The 12,970-nt window shown below is 37.0% G+C and overlaps 1 protein-coding gene and 1 long non-coding RNA gene across 5 annotated transcripts in view; one reads left to right on the top strand and one right to left on the bottom strand.

Annotated features, from left to right (window-relative positions):
* The window catches only part of mmp17a (matrix metallopeptidase 17a), a 74,499-nt gene extending 64,383 nt beyond the window's left edge, over positions 1–10,116 (top strand). For all 3 annotated transcript variants that reach the window (XM_058758895.1, XM_058758897.1, XM_058758896.1), the window contains exons 6-10: positions 71–173; positions 1,727–1,809; positions 2,558–2,710; positions 3,404–3,661; positions 7,484–10,116. In XM_058758895.1, coding sequence (XP_058614878.1) covers positions 71–173; positions 1,727–1,809; positions 2,558–2,710; positions 3,404–3,661; positions 7,484–7,806 — 920 coding nt within the window. In that variant the 3' untranslated portion in view covers positions 7,807–10,116. The remainder of the gene's footprint in view (positions 1–70; positions 174–1,726; positions 1,810–2,557; positions 2,711–3,403; positions 3,662–7,483) is intronic.
* LOC131529269 (uncharacterized) lies at positions 2,540–10,533 on the bottom strand. 2 transcript variants are annotated; one of them, XR_009268040.1, is made up of 3 exons: positions 10,401–10,533; positions 5,998–6,266; positions 2,540–2,680 (listed from the first exon to the last, which is right to left on the bottom strand). It is a non-coding gene; the product is annotated as an uncharacterized LOC131529269 (long non-coding RNA). The 2 variants fall into 2 exon arrangements; XR_009268041.1 differs by lacking the exon at positions 2,540–2,680 and adding an exon at positions 5,306–5,322.
* Between the last annotated feature and the right edge of the window lie 2,437 nt (positions 10,534–12,970).

Here is a 12,970-nt window from a genome sequence, read left to right on the forward strand (position 1 = left end):
GTGTGTTCCTCTCAGAAATGTGCCGTTTTTCTGCTTTTGCGCAAGTTGAACTCGCCTTGTGTTTTGTCAGGTGTTCGAGAGTCTGTATCGCACACGATGCAGCCAGATGACCCCTCTCAAACCGCCGAACCCCCCGTCCTGCTTGACCTCCCCGAAAACAGATCCATGATACCGTGAGTCAACAAGCGTGCACCCACAAAACCCACCCTCCTCTGAATATTTTGAATTGCAGAGGTAGCAGTCCATCATTTAGAAGGAGAGTATGTTTGGACTTTATAATGCACCCGCAACTGCACTCAACCTTCCTGAAGCAAATGCCAGAACGACACAAATTACAGACTCAATTCCAAACTCCTAGTAAACAAGCATTTAGCTGCTCTGAGAGCTGCATGCATCTCTCTATTTCCTCTCTCTCCGTCATCACGGCAGACGTGTGAGACAGGTAGATTTAGTTTGACAAAGGTCAGTAATATATTCCTCTCAGAGAGCTCAGCTAATAAGCTGTGAATGAAGATCTTTGTTAATAAAGTGTCAGGCGAGTTCTAGCTCACAAAAGCAGCTCTGTCACCGTAATTGCTCCATCATTAGCATCCCAGCCACGTCAAAGTGCTAAGTCAGTCATTAGCCGAGAGGATAACGCATTCAGAGATTCTGTTGCAAGCTGGTGATAACATCTTCTTTGATTTGCCCAATCTTAAACCAAGCACATATTAAGGACATTCGAGTTGCACATAGCCAATAGCTAGACAAAAATGATAATGTACTGTACAGACTTATGGTAAAAGTGCTAATGCTTTCAAATTAGCACCAGTGGCTTGTGCTGATTTCAAACTTGATTTTAAACTATTTAAATGGTGGCATAAAAAAGTAATACATATTTTAGAAAACCTGAAAAATGTCTTGAGATAAATACATTTACTGTGTTAGTTGTGGTGTACACTATTTTATTATATTTTGTTTTGTTTTATATTTTATTTCATATTTAAATGTCTATATACTTTATATAATTTTATTTATTTTATTTTGATTTCATTTACTTTCTATTTTATTTTTATGTTTTTACCATTTAATTGTATTTTCTAATTATTTTATTTTTAATTTTTAATTTGCTTTTATTTGTTTTATATAACTTAATTTTATTTTATATCATTTTATTTACTTATTACATTTATTTAATTGTTATATTTATTTTATATATTATATTTATTTATTCTATATTTTATTTGGTACTTTTTGCCTTTTATTTTTATTTCATTTATTTTTTTATTTTTTTATATTGTTTTATTTTTTTATTTTTTTTTAGCAGTTTGGTTTTTGACTGAATGCAGCTTTTCCCCTTTCCAGACAGAAGTTGTAGTTAAGACATCTACCAGTCTAACTAGTAGATGTAGTATGGCCTAACTAGACCATATAAACCAAATATTGACTCCTCAGGTATTTTCAAAATAATTGACTCTGGATCATGTAATTAATTAAAATTATGCAGCATTGAACTTATTCTGCATTGCACTGAGGCTGCATGACCACCTTGAGCTGTGCATAAATTTTAAATAATTAAGTGGTTTTTTGTCGATTATTCCTTCCATAATCAATGATTTACTCATGTAGAGACACAAACACTTCTTCTTCTAGTGAAATTCTTATGCTCTACCTTCACATGCCTTGCAAAACCATTTGTTTAAAGCTTATCCATTTCATTTTATTTTCTATTTGTACTACCTCACAGACCTGCCCCTGATGCCCCTGACAGATGCACTAGCCACTTTGATGCTGTAGCCCAGATTCGAGGGGAGGCCTTCTTTTTCAAAGGTAAGAACACCCTGAAGTCCAATGAAATCAGTAGCTATTAGCAACAGACCAAGTATAAAGTATACATCCTTTTGTGTGTATAAACTACAAAATATCAACAAAAACCTTATCTTAACTGCTATTTTGTGTCTTGTTTTCCAATATCTTGGATCTTTAAAATGAAAGGAATTTACTAGAAAAGCATAATTGCATGAGATATTATGACTAATATTGATATTATTGTATTAAGATATTAATAACTGATGCAATTAAGATTAAGATGCAATATATATTGTATTTGAGTTTATTTAATTGTATTTAATTTTCTTATCCCATTAGAATTATTAAAGGTAAAGTTTAAACACAAAGAATCAATTTTCTTTTTAATTTGCTTATTTTTATTATTTACTTATTTTATTATTTATTTTTTTGTTTTGTGGACGCAATAAAATATTTTTTTTTTATCATGATGCAAAAATCTTGATCTTGGACTGCTGTGAAATTGTTTAGTTTTCCTGTTTAGTCATGAATGCGCTGTCTGCAGACTACTGCTGTCTACATTTTGATATATTATCATTTGTGCTCTGTATTTGCTTGGCTGGTTCTGCCAGCTGGGCACCCTCCTTCCCACTGCCCCCGGCCATGCACACATTCCACGCTTTATTAACCAATGTCCCTTATACATATCATATGATGGCACATAATTACAACATAAGCTTACATAAACACACAAATAACCACACATTCTTACTGTCAAACTTCTTGTCAGGGAAGTATTTTTGGCGTCTGACACGTGAGAAGCACCTGGTGTCGTTGAGGCCAGCTCAGATCCATCGCTTCTGGAGGGGTTTGCCTGCCAACCTGGACAGCGTGGATGCTGTGTACGAGAGACCTGGAGACCATAAGATAGTGTTCTTTAAAGGTAAATGCCTGGATTTAATCTTTTATGAAGTTAATATTTAATATAACCCTTCAATATAACCTTTACTTTAATTATTACTCGTACATCTTGCCTGGTTTGTCAGAATTTCTCACCTTAAGTATTGCACTTTGGCACATAACTCATTCTGAACTGGTTGAGTGCAACACCTTTGCATTGCGTGTCAAGTTTTGTGCAACACATTTAGAAAATGTCCATATCTAGTTTTACACTGTGTTTGTTGCTTTTGGCAATGAGTAATCTGTGGTAATTCCACAGTTAAAGAGATCAAGAACATCTATCAAAGGCTCTTTAAAATTATTTCAAAAAGACCTCTGATAATGTAACTAATTCCAAACATTTTAAGCAAAATGCTCCCTGGAGCGTAAACACTCACTCTTAGAAAAATTCTAGAAATGATTGGAATTTAACAGTCTAGAGTTATGTAAATGTCATTTTTAATAAGAGTTGGACTATAAAGCAAACAATGTCCTTCAAAGATATAATGCGTGAGTGTTTTGAAGTCGTACCTCAAATACAATTTCAGCTCAAAAGCATGGAGGTAAAAAGAACACGTGTTGTATACATAAAGCATTTAAATGTATTTCACAGCAGGTCTGTGTTTTCTAATGTGGTTTGGTGCTAATGAAGCCTACAGTTTTCCCACCTCACAGTAAGTCGTTCTCACTTCTCTAGGTGGGAAATATTGGGTGTTCAAGGACAATAATGTTGAAGAGGGCTACCCACGGCCTGTCACGGACTTCGGACTGCCTGCGGAGGGAGTGGATGCAGTATTTGTTTGGCTGCACAATGAGAAGACCTACTTCTTCAAGGACAGCCGTTACTGGCGCTATGATGACCCTCTGCGGCGCATGGACCTCGGCTATCCAAAAGACACTGCACTGTGGAAAGGGATCCCATCTCAACTAGATGATGCCATGCGGTGGTCTGACAGTAAGTATTGCGAATCGTGAATTTTAAGCAGTTCTGCTGGATGTCATCTTTTAGAGCCACAAAAAAAATTAATCGCTTTCCTTCCAGCTTGAAAAGACCGACTTGAATTTCTGTGCTTGTTCGCTGTTGAACTAGGTGGAGAAAAGCATAGCCATGCAAAATGTAATGACACAAAATGTAAAAGATACAATGAAATTGTAATTTAGAACATGTCCGTTAGCTTTAAAGGGATAGTTCACCCATAAATGTATTTTTTGTCATCATTTACTCACCCTCATCTCGTTCCAAACCTGTATGAGTTTCTTTCTTAATTTGAACATAAAATAAGTTATTTTGAAGAATGCTGGTAATCAAAGAGTTGATGGCCCCCATTGACTTCCATAGTATTTCTTTCCCTACTATACATAGAAGTCAGTGGGGATCAACAACTGTTTGGTTCTTCAAAATTCTTCAGATTATCTTCTTTTGTGTTCAACATAAGAAAGAAACTTATACAGGTTTGACATGAGGGTGAGTAAATAATGGCATAATTTTCATTTTCGGGTGAACTATTCCTTTAAGACTGTTGATATGCTCTGAAAACCTGACAAAATAAGCTTTTAGCAGATGTGAACATTTCAACTGTAGTATCTTTTTGAAAATGGACCAAAAAAGTTGTCTCGTTTTGTACACGTAGATGTCCATAAAAAATGGTCTCTGAAATGAGAACATCCCGCCACCTAAATAATTAATACTGTGTGTAAATGCCCCAAAATAGCAATAGCAAGTAGCAAATCATGTTTTTCTTCCAGGCCGTGACATACAAAAGAAAAGGGAAAAAAAGCTGTTAGCACCTCAGCATCTGTTATTTTAGTATTATTTGTACTATTATTTATAGTATATGCTATTATTTGTAGTATTTATTAATACTTTGAATATTTTCACTTTTTTATTTTAGTTTTATTTGGCAATTTTGTTATGTGCTTTTATCTTTTTTGGGTTTTGTAATTTTTTTTATTTAATTACTATTATATTTTTATTTTAGTCTTATTTTTAGTAATTTTTGTCATTTTTTCATCAGCTTCGGCTATTATTTCAGTTTTTTGTCATGGTAACATTTAAATTTTTTTTAAGTTTAAGTCTATTATTTAGTATGTATATTTTAATTACAATTCAATTAACAAACATTTTTATATTATTAACTAATTAGTAAATAATAGCAACCTTGTATAGCATGCTCCCAGCTTCCAGTTTCAACTGAAAACACAGGAAAGGAAACTAGGCTAATCAAGAAAATAAAAATCCTTAAATTAGCCACAAAATTTAAATGTGTGTGCTCATATTATCTTCCATCATGTGCAGGACATATCCAGTAACATCTCCAAAATTACTCTTTAATGCTTTATACATCATATAAAGGAACGGTTTGCAGTTTTATGACCCTGATCCGCCTTAGAAGATATGATTTTATTTGGGTGGAGAGGATGTTAGCCAAGCAGGTGTTTTGATTGTGTGGTTGTCATAGCAGCGGTTTTGAGCTCTATGTGAGCTGAATGGAGAAAGGGCATAATGTCCCATCATGCCTAATGCACGGTATTGTTCTTAATGCACAGCAAGCTCCTTGTGGTGTCCTCAAAGATGGAGAACAGGCATTTGAAATTCTGTGGTGGATCGAATCAAGCCTGTGTTAAATAATAGCAAAGCACATAGCTAAGCACTTTCATGTAAAAACACACATACAGTTTCTTTTATTTCTTTTTTTCCCATGTTGTGTATTACACTAATACTGTCAAAATTGAGTTGATGCATGCAGTAATTCAAAATGTTAACACTATTAACCCATAGTGTTAACCAACCCATTGTCAGCATATTCCAATTATACAAAATGATTGACAGGTAGAAAGCCTATTTATGATGGAGAAAAAAATGCAGGCCACTCTCTCCTTTTCTATTGCTTTTCAAAAAGCTTAGGACTGGCACATACCATTTCTCAGAATACATATTTCAGTCATTTCTATTAGAACATTTTATGATTGGTATTTCTAAAAATTAATAGCTTCCAGCACCTGTGATTAGCACTGAAGCATTTTGAACATTTTTTAAATGTCACCCATGACTGAAACATACCATCAATTGTATAAATGTGAAGGCCAGTTATTTTTGCAAATTCTGTATAATGTTAACCTATGAAGTTATGCAGATGAACATTTTGGGTCATTGTGTCATCTCTCACTTTTTTTCCTTAGTGTCTCATGCCAAATTCTTTACAAATGGAAAGTCACATTTAAGTTTTTTGCACTGTTTTATCCACCCTGATAAATTATCTTTGCAGTTTTGCACATTGCTAATTCACTCACAAGCATAGTTTTAGGCTCGACTTGGCATTCCAGATCTTTTTCCCTGTGGTTCCTCTGTAGGCAGAGTGAGGGGCAGAGAAGGTGTCTCATCAGGTGTTGTTCTCAGAGGCTTTGCCAACCCCACAGGAAGAGCTCTGAAGAAGGAGTGAGAGCAGGCCACACTCTAAAGTGACAGTCCCTGGCCTCCACGGAAGGGAAGAAGTATCAGCCTGAGGAGGTGCTGGCAACAGTATCCTCTTCAGATAGACAGCATTGAGGGCCAATTTCACCTGCAGAGTGGGACCGAGAGAGATAGTAAAGCTCTTGTTCAGATGGGACAGATGCAAGCATTAGGCTGAACCGGAGGAATAGGCTTTCATCAAGCGGCAAAATGTGCTGGTGTCCGTTGGTGATTCTAGACTCTATCTAGAGGAGCTATTGTCTTGTGTCTCATCCTCCATAACACATGATTTATTCAGCTGTCAGAGTAGAGTGTTAAAGAAATAGATTTAAAAAATCGAACTCTGTCATCATTTACTCGCCCTCATGTCATTCCAAACAAATAGGATTTTCTTTCTTCTGTGGAGCACAAAATGAGATATTGAGCAAAATGTCTGTGCTGCTCTCTTCCATCTAATTAAATTAGGTGGGGACCAAAAACTGTCAAGCTCAAAAGAGGAAACAAATAAACGTAATCTGTATGAATATGTGCCTTTTTCTGAAGTCAATTGATGGCTTTATGTTGGAAAAAAACAAAAAGTATTAAGCCATTATTCAGTATCTTACTAGCTCTTTAAAAATAAGAGATTATGCGATCATTGTTATACTACATTTTTATTTATATAGCCACTTATGTATAAATGTCATTTAAAAACAGTTAATTCAGGGGTTGTCAGTCATTGTGCCTAAAATGTTTATTGAATATTTATCCCCGAGATAATATTTCAATAACATTTGCATGGTTCTCTGATTGATTTTATTTGCAGGTAAACAAAAAAAAAAAAATTAAACTTTTCTTTTATATCTTTTGATTGTTTTCATTTTAAAATGATTTATTTTAATTTTACATTTTTAAGATTTCATTATTTATTAGCTTTTTATCAACTCATGAACCCCCTGCAGTTCCCTCAGTTGATTCAGTCTTTTTTAATTACATTTTATATATATATATATATATATATATATATATATATATATTGAAAGCCAATCAATTCTCAGACAACTAGGACAGTCTAAAACAGACCACCAGTATCCACAGACTACATTTTGAGAAGTACTGCTCAAACCACAATGTATTCTGCAATATACCTGGGGGTCAAGGCCCCCAAGGCTTAAATTTTAGTATTACCCTGGGTGGTCTCAAAACAGGAAATAGAGTTGATAAAAGCCACAGAGGGAAAAGTGAAACCATCATGATGTGTATGCCAGATGAAAGCAGGTCTGAAAAATCCATTCTATGCATCAAGCTGTATTTTATTTCCTTATATTTTCCACTTTTTCTTCCCAGGAGCATCATATTTCTTCAAGGGAAAGGAGTACTGGCGTGTGGCGGGCAGCGATATGGAGGTTGAAGCAGGTTATCCGCGTCCCATCGGCAAGGACTGGCTGGTGTGCACAGACATGCAGTCGGACTCCCCGGAGATGCAGAACAACTCAAACACAAGGCTACGTGGGCAGCACCACGCAGACCATGCAGAAAATGGCTACGAGGTTTGTTCCTGCACTTCGGACTCAGCCTCCCCATTGGGGACGCGGCTGACCCTCTCGCCCGCCTGGGTGTTAGCGCCACTCTGGACGCTTACACTCGCTCTCTCCTCTGCTCCTCTCTGATAAGGGCAGAGCCACAGGCCTGTACTCAAAAAGACTCCAGGAGCAGAACATACAGCAGCCTGTGGGTAATGAGAGCATTGAGAGGCTCTGGGAAAGCTTTTCGCCAGCGGTGGGCTGATGGAAAGGCCTCAGCACTTCAATCAAGAAAGGGAGTGGATCACAGTTTCTTTTTTTCTTTTTTAGATGATGCTTTTTGTTGTTGGTTTTCTAGAAACTGGAAATTCTATTATTATTATTATTATTATTATTATTATTAGTGGTGCTTGCTATTGCTTACCTGAACAAAGGGTGAACAATTGCTGAAGATTGACTGTCAGGCTATTCAAGATGTAGATGAGTTTGTTTCTTCATCGGAACAGATTTGAAGAAATTTAGCATTGCTTTACTTGTTCACCATTGGATCCTCTGCAGTGAATGGGTGCCATCAGAATGAGAGTCCAAACAGCTGAAAAAACATGATGATAATCCTCAATTAATCCACACTATTCCAGTCCATCAATTAACATCTTGTGAAGTGAAAATCTGCATGCAACAAAAACATTAATGATGGATTGGAGTTGTGTGGATTGCGGATTATTGTGATGTGTTTATCAGCTGTTTGGACTCTCATTCTGACGGCACCCATTCACTGCACAGGATCCATTGGTGAGCAAGTGATGTAATGTTACATTTCTCCAAACCTACTCTGATGAAGAAACAAGCTCATTTACATCTTGGATGGCCTGAGGGTGACAAAATATTTAGCAAATATTCATTTATGTGTCAGCTATTCCTTTAACCCGAAGTATTAAACTTCAGCACATAATTTATTCTCACACCGTTTGTGCTACAGACATGAATGATATCTCAAATCACGTCGCTCATTGAGGTGTGCTGTTAATTTATCAGACCTACGACTTCACCTGACAGACAATAAAACAACCCGAAAAAATCCTGCAGGAGGGTTATGAGCCATATTTAGGATCCAAAATATCGAAAAGTCTTGGAATACATCCATATGTAACCCTTGCAACCACATAGCAGCATTCTAGAAATCAGTCTAAATATCCATCGTGCCAGAGTGTTTTGCACAAGCAAGCATCACTAATATTTTTATAATAAAAATTAAAAATGTATTATTATTATTATTATTCAAAGTGTGAGAACATTCATTATCAGGTTCATTTAATTATATTGTGTTTCAGAATATATTGATTTCAAGAGATTACAGTAACCAGCTATCTGAGGCATATCCAGAGCCAGTAATAGTAATGATCATGATGATAATGATAAAAATGATAGTAGTAATATTGCTGATTTCGGGAAGGCAGCAGAAATCTAACGAATAGGGCTTCCGGCTGGCTGCAGTTCATAGGCATCATGGGATACCACGAGTCACAACCTGATAACCTTCCCTCACTCCAACCAAGTGCTTTAAGAATGCTGTCACTCATCTTTATTGGCACCTTTTCGGCTTGTTTTTTTACTAAAACCATAATCTTTTACTTATCCTACAGGTTCCTTATTGTAACCGTCTCATCCTCTCTGATCCACCTATTCCCAATGTCTTAGCATCTTTTTTCTTATTAGTCTGCCTTGTTCTAAGCAATTATATTTACTCTCATCTTCAGTACTGAGTGTTTTAGTAATAACCACCACAAAATCATCACTCTAAAGCAATGACAGTTACTTATAATTGCAATCAACTGTATTTTTTTGTAATAAACACCACTATTGTTTAGTTTATCAAGGTCATGCATGAAGCTGGATTCACAATGCCTGGATCACATTTGGTTATACAATTATTTTTGTCTTAACAGTTCCCACAGTCAGAGAGAGTTATGAGAAATAATTCAACAGACTGGGATGATGTTTGACTCATATCCGGGGCTGCTGAGAGTGCACTCTGATTATATATGTAAAGAAATGCTTATATACTATATATAAATACATATATTTAAGGTAAAAACTTCTATAGCAGTTGCAAAAAACAATGTACATTCTGAGCTGTCTTTTATAAGGTGAAATATTTTTGTAGAAAAATAAAGAAGAATGAGCAAACTTGCGTGATGAGTGCCGTAATTTCATGTCACACAGAGACTAAAAGCGAGCTCCACGCTGCTTTTTCCCCACAGACATGACAGCTGCTGTCACACGACGGCGGGAACCGCATTCGCGCCTGTTTTTTGTGCACCACATTCACCTAGAGATGCCAAAATAGCATCACGCCACCAATCAGAATTGTATTAGCACCCAGAGCTCTGTTGGTATGATACTCCGTGTTGTTTATGTGCAGATATCCTACATGTATTCTGCTGTAACTTTGTTATTTCGTGCCTGTCTTACTGTACATCAAGGACAGCGCATATATATTTCACAATGGGTATTGAAGCTAACCGTCGTCTTGGTAACGAGCCCACACCGCGCCATGTATAGGAAAAGCGTGTGTCTGAGTGTGTGCGCGCGCGTGTGGGTGCCGATACAAAGATGATTTAAAAAGTGCTGAGAGCAAAACCAATTCTTCGAATGAGGTGTCAGTTACCCTTCCGGTGGCGATAACCGAAATACTTTGAGCGGTAAAATGTTTCATCAAAGGTTCCAGTGCTGCTAATTACCCGGCTGCCTGGAGACGGTCAGTGCCCGTATGTAGCCTAAGCAGAGTGGTCATGTTCCAGTGACTGAAACTACATTTATTCAGCCCAGGGACCTTGTGCAGGGATCCTGTGAAGTACCGCCTGAAATTTCAATTGGTTTGGCTTTACCTCTTTCTCTGAAGGTAAAAACACGGTCAGGCTGATTCTACACCAGTGCTTGAGCGGAATCAAGTGGGCGGATGTAGTCCTATAGCAAATCCATATGGTTTAACTGGTTAATCATGTCGACCAGGGTTGGACAAAATTCAAAATTGAATTGGACTCTCTCCACAAATTTACTGAGTTGCAATTAAAATAAATTCATCATTGATAATGCATTCTAAGAAATAAGGTGTTTTCCATAAAAGTTAATGTATAAAGCATGATAGAAAAAATCTATCTATCTATCAAAAAGGTTTTTGATCTTTATTTCCATTTCAATTCATTTTAATTCTGCTTTAGTTCAATTTAAAAGGCATTTCCAGTTCAGTTCTGAATTGTGCACAACCCTGATGTCGAAGCCTGTCTCATCATCTTTTTACACAATGAAATATAAATCTCTCTGCCAAAGCAGCAGCAGCAGCAGCCCCCTCTTACTCATTCCTCCAGTGGTTGCATAGACTCGGGGTGTTTTGAACACATTGTATGACAATTACGAGCAGTAAGAGTGCCACTCGTTCCTCACTGGTGCTGTGGGGTTTTGGACCGAGCCACAGCAAGGGAATTCACCAGATGGTTTAGGCAGAACCAATCCGTTCCCTTTTGGGCCGTTGCAATTCACGAAGCCACTGAATATGGCAAGCCAAGTGCACACAAAACTCGAGGTCTGTGCTGGTATTGATAGTGGTGATAGGCAGTTTCAGCAGACGGTCATGAAGAGTCACCCACCTGCATGTCTCAGTCCCCAACTGACAGTTTCTGATAACCTTTGGCTCTTACACATATGAGGAGCAGTTCAGCTCAGTGGCTGTGTGAGTGATGGTTTGTTTGTCATGAGTTAAGCTCCTCCGCAGTTGCATTTGATAAGCTGACAGGTGACTCATGTGAACACTATGGATTTACCGCTCAGAGGTCTTTCAAGTTGGAGCAGCAGCACTTTGATCTCCACCGTACATCTGTGACATTATTTTCCTACAGCTCTGCCTGCTGCTCTCATTACTGACACAGGAGAGATCTGGCATCTATAACATGAATTTATCTCCAAACTTAATTTTCCATCTTGTTCAGATGAAGCCCTTTTGATGCTAAGTGACTGGTCATTGAATACAAAAATTTGACTGGACTGGATTCCTAAATGTGAACAAACAGGGCTGCTGTTGAGATCGGGAGCAACAAGAGTGAAAGGAACCAGCATTTTAATGGCTTTCACCATCATGGTGTACTGCCAGCACTTGCCTTTCCACTCCATGAAAGGCAAGAGCCAAGCATATCAGATGCAAAACATGAAAGAGTTTTAAGTAACCTTTTTGAAATGGGTCACAATGCAGGATGCTAAATGCTCTCTCAGCTGGATCTTCCAAATGACTCGTCCCCAGACCAATTCCAGCTGCCAAGCTTGTGCATTGAAGATGCTGTTGTACCCAAGGCTCTGAGTTTTCTGCAAGCCTGCAGCACCCTCTTGTGGTTGAATTAAAAAAAAATGACAGCAATTACCATTTGAAATACTGATCTTTACTGTAATAATGAATGCCAAATTGGTTGCTGTTTTGTATTCTGTTTGTAATGTATGATTATATTGTATGATGGATTTGTTATGTTAGTTTAAGGTAGAGTTAGTTATTTTATTATAATTATTTTGGTTATTTATATATGTATTGATTTTATAGAAAAGCCTTTCTAGGGACATGAGATGCAAATTAGCTTCTGCTATAATCTCTATGTGCAGTGCATTTTTTTCAGTCTCTGTCTGGAATCATGTCTATTGTATTGTCCCTATTCAAATAAACGTATACACTGTGTGCAGAATTATTAGGCAAGTTGATATTCTGGTCATATTTTTTTTCCAAAAACATTTTACCAATTCCAAACCACATCAATCTTAATAACTACTATTGATTTTGTATTTAATAATTTATAAGTGATATATAATTGTCCATGAAGGCTGATAGTCAGAAACTTCTTATTTCAGGTGTGCAGAATTATTAGGCAGGTTTTCCTTTACAGATAAAATGAGCCAAAAAAGAGATTGAACTCAAGAATAAAAGTTAATGCCCATGAGAAGGATGCAATACTAATGCAATAATAGAATTAGCAAAGTTAAGGCATGACCATTGGGCAGCGAAATGCTCATTGGGTTAGCAAGGTCAGAAAAAACAGGTGGAGAGGAAAAGACACGTTAACTGCAAAAGAATTAAGAATTAAGGTGAAGAATTAGGTGAGAAACCATCAGGAACCATTTAGTCTCCAGCGCCATTATTTTCCAGAACTGCAACCTTCCTGGAGTCTCCAGAATTACAAGGTGTCAGGTTCAAACTGTGGCACAAGAGGATGTGATGCTGGTCCTTCAAGAGTCACTCTCAACTTATCTGTCCATAAAGCCTATAAAAAAAATC

The sequence above is a fragment of the Onychostoma macrolepis genome, chromosome 21 (assembly GCF_012432095.1).
Source record: "Onychostoma macrolepis isolate SWU-2019 chromosome 21, ASM1243209v1, whole genome shotgun sequence".
In the NCBI taxonomy this organism is placed as follows: Eukaryota; Metazoa; Chordata; class Actinopteri; order Cypriniformes; family Cyprinidae; genus Onychostoma; species Onychostoma macrolepis.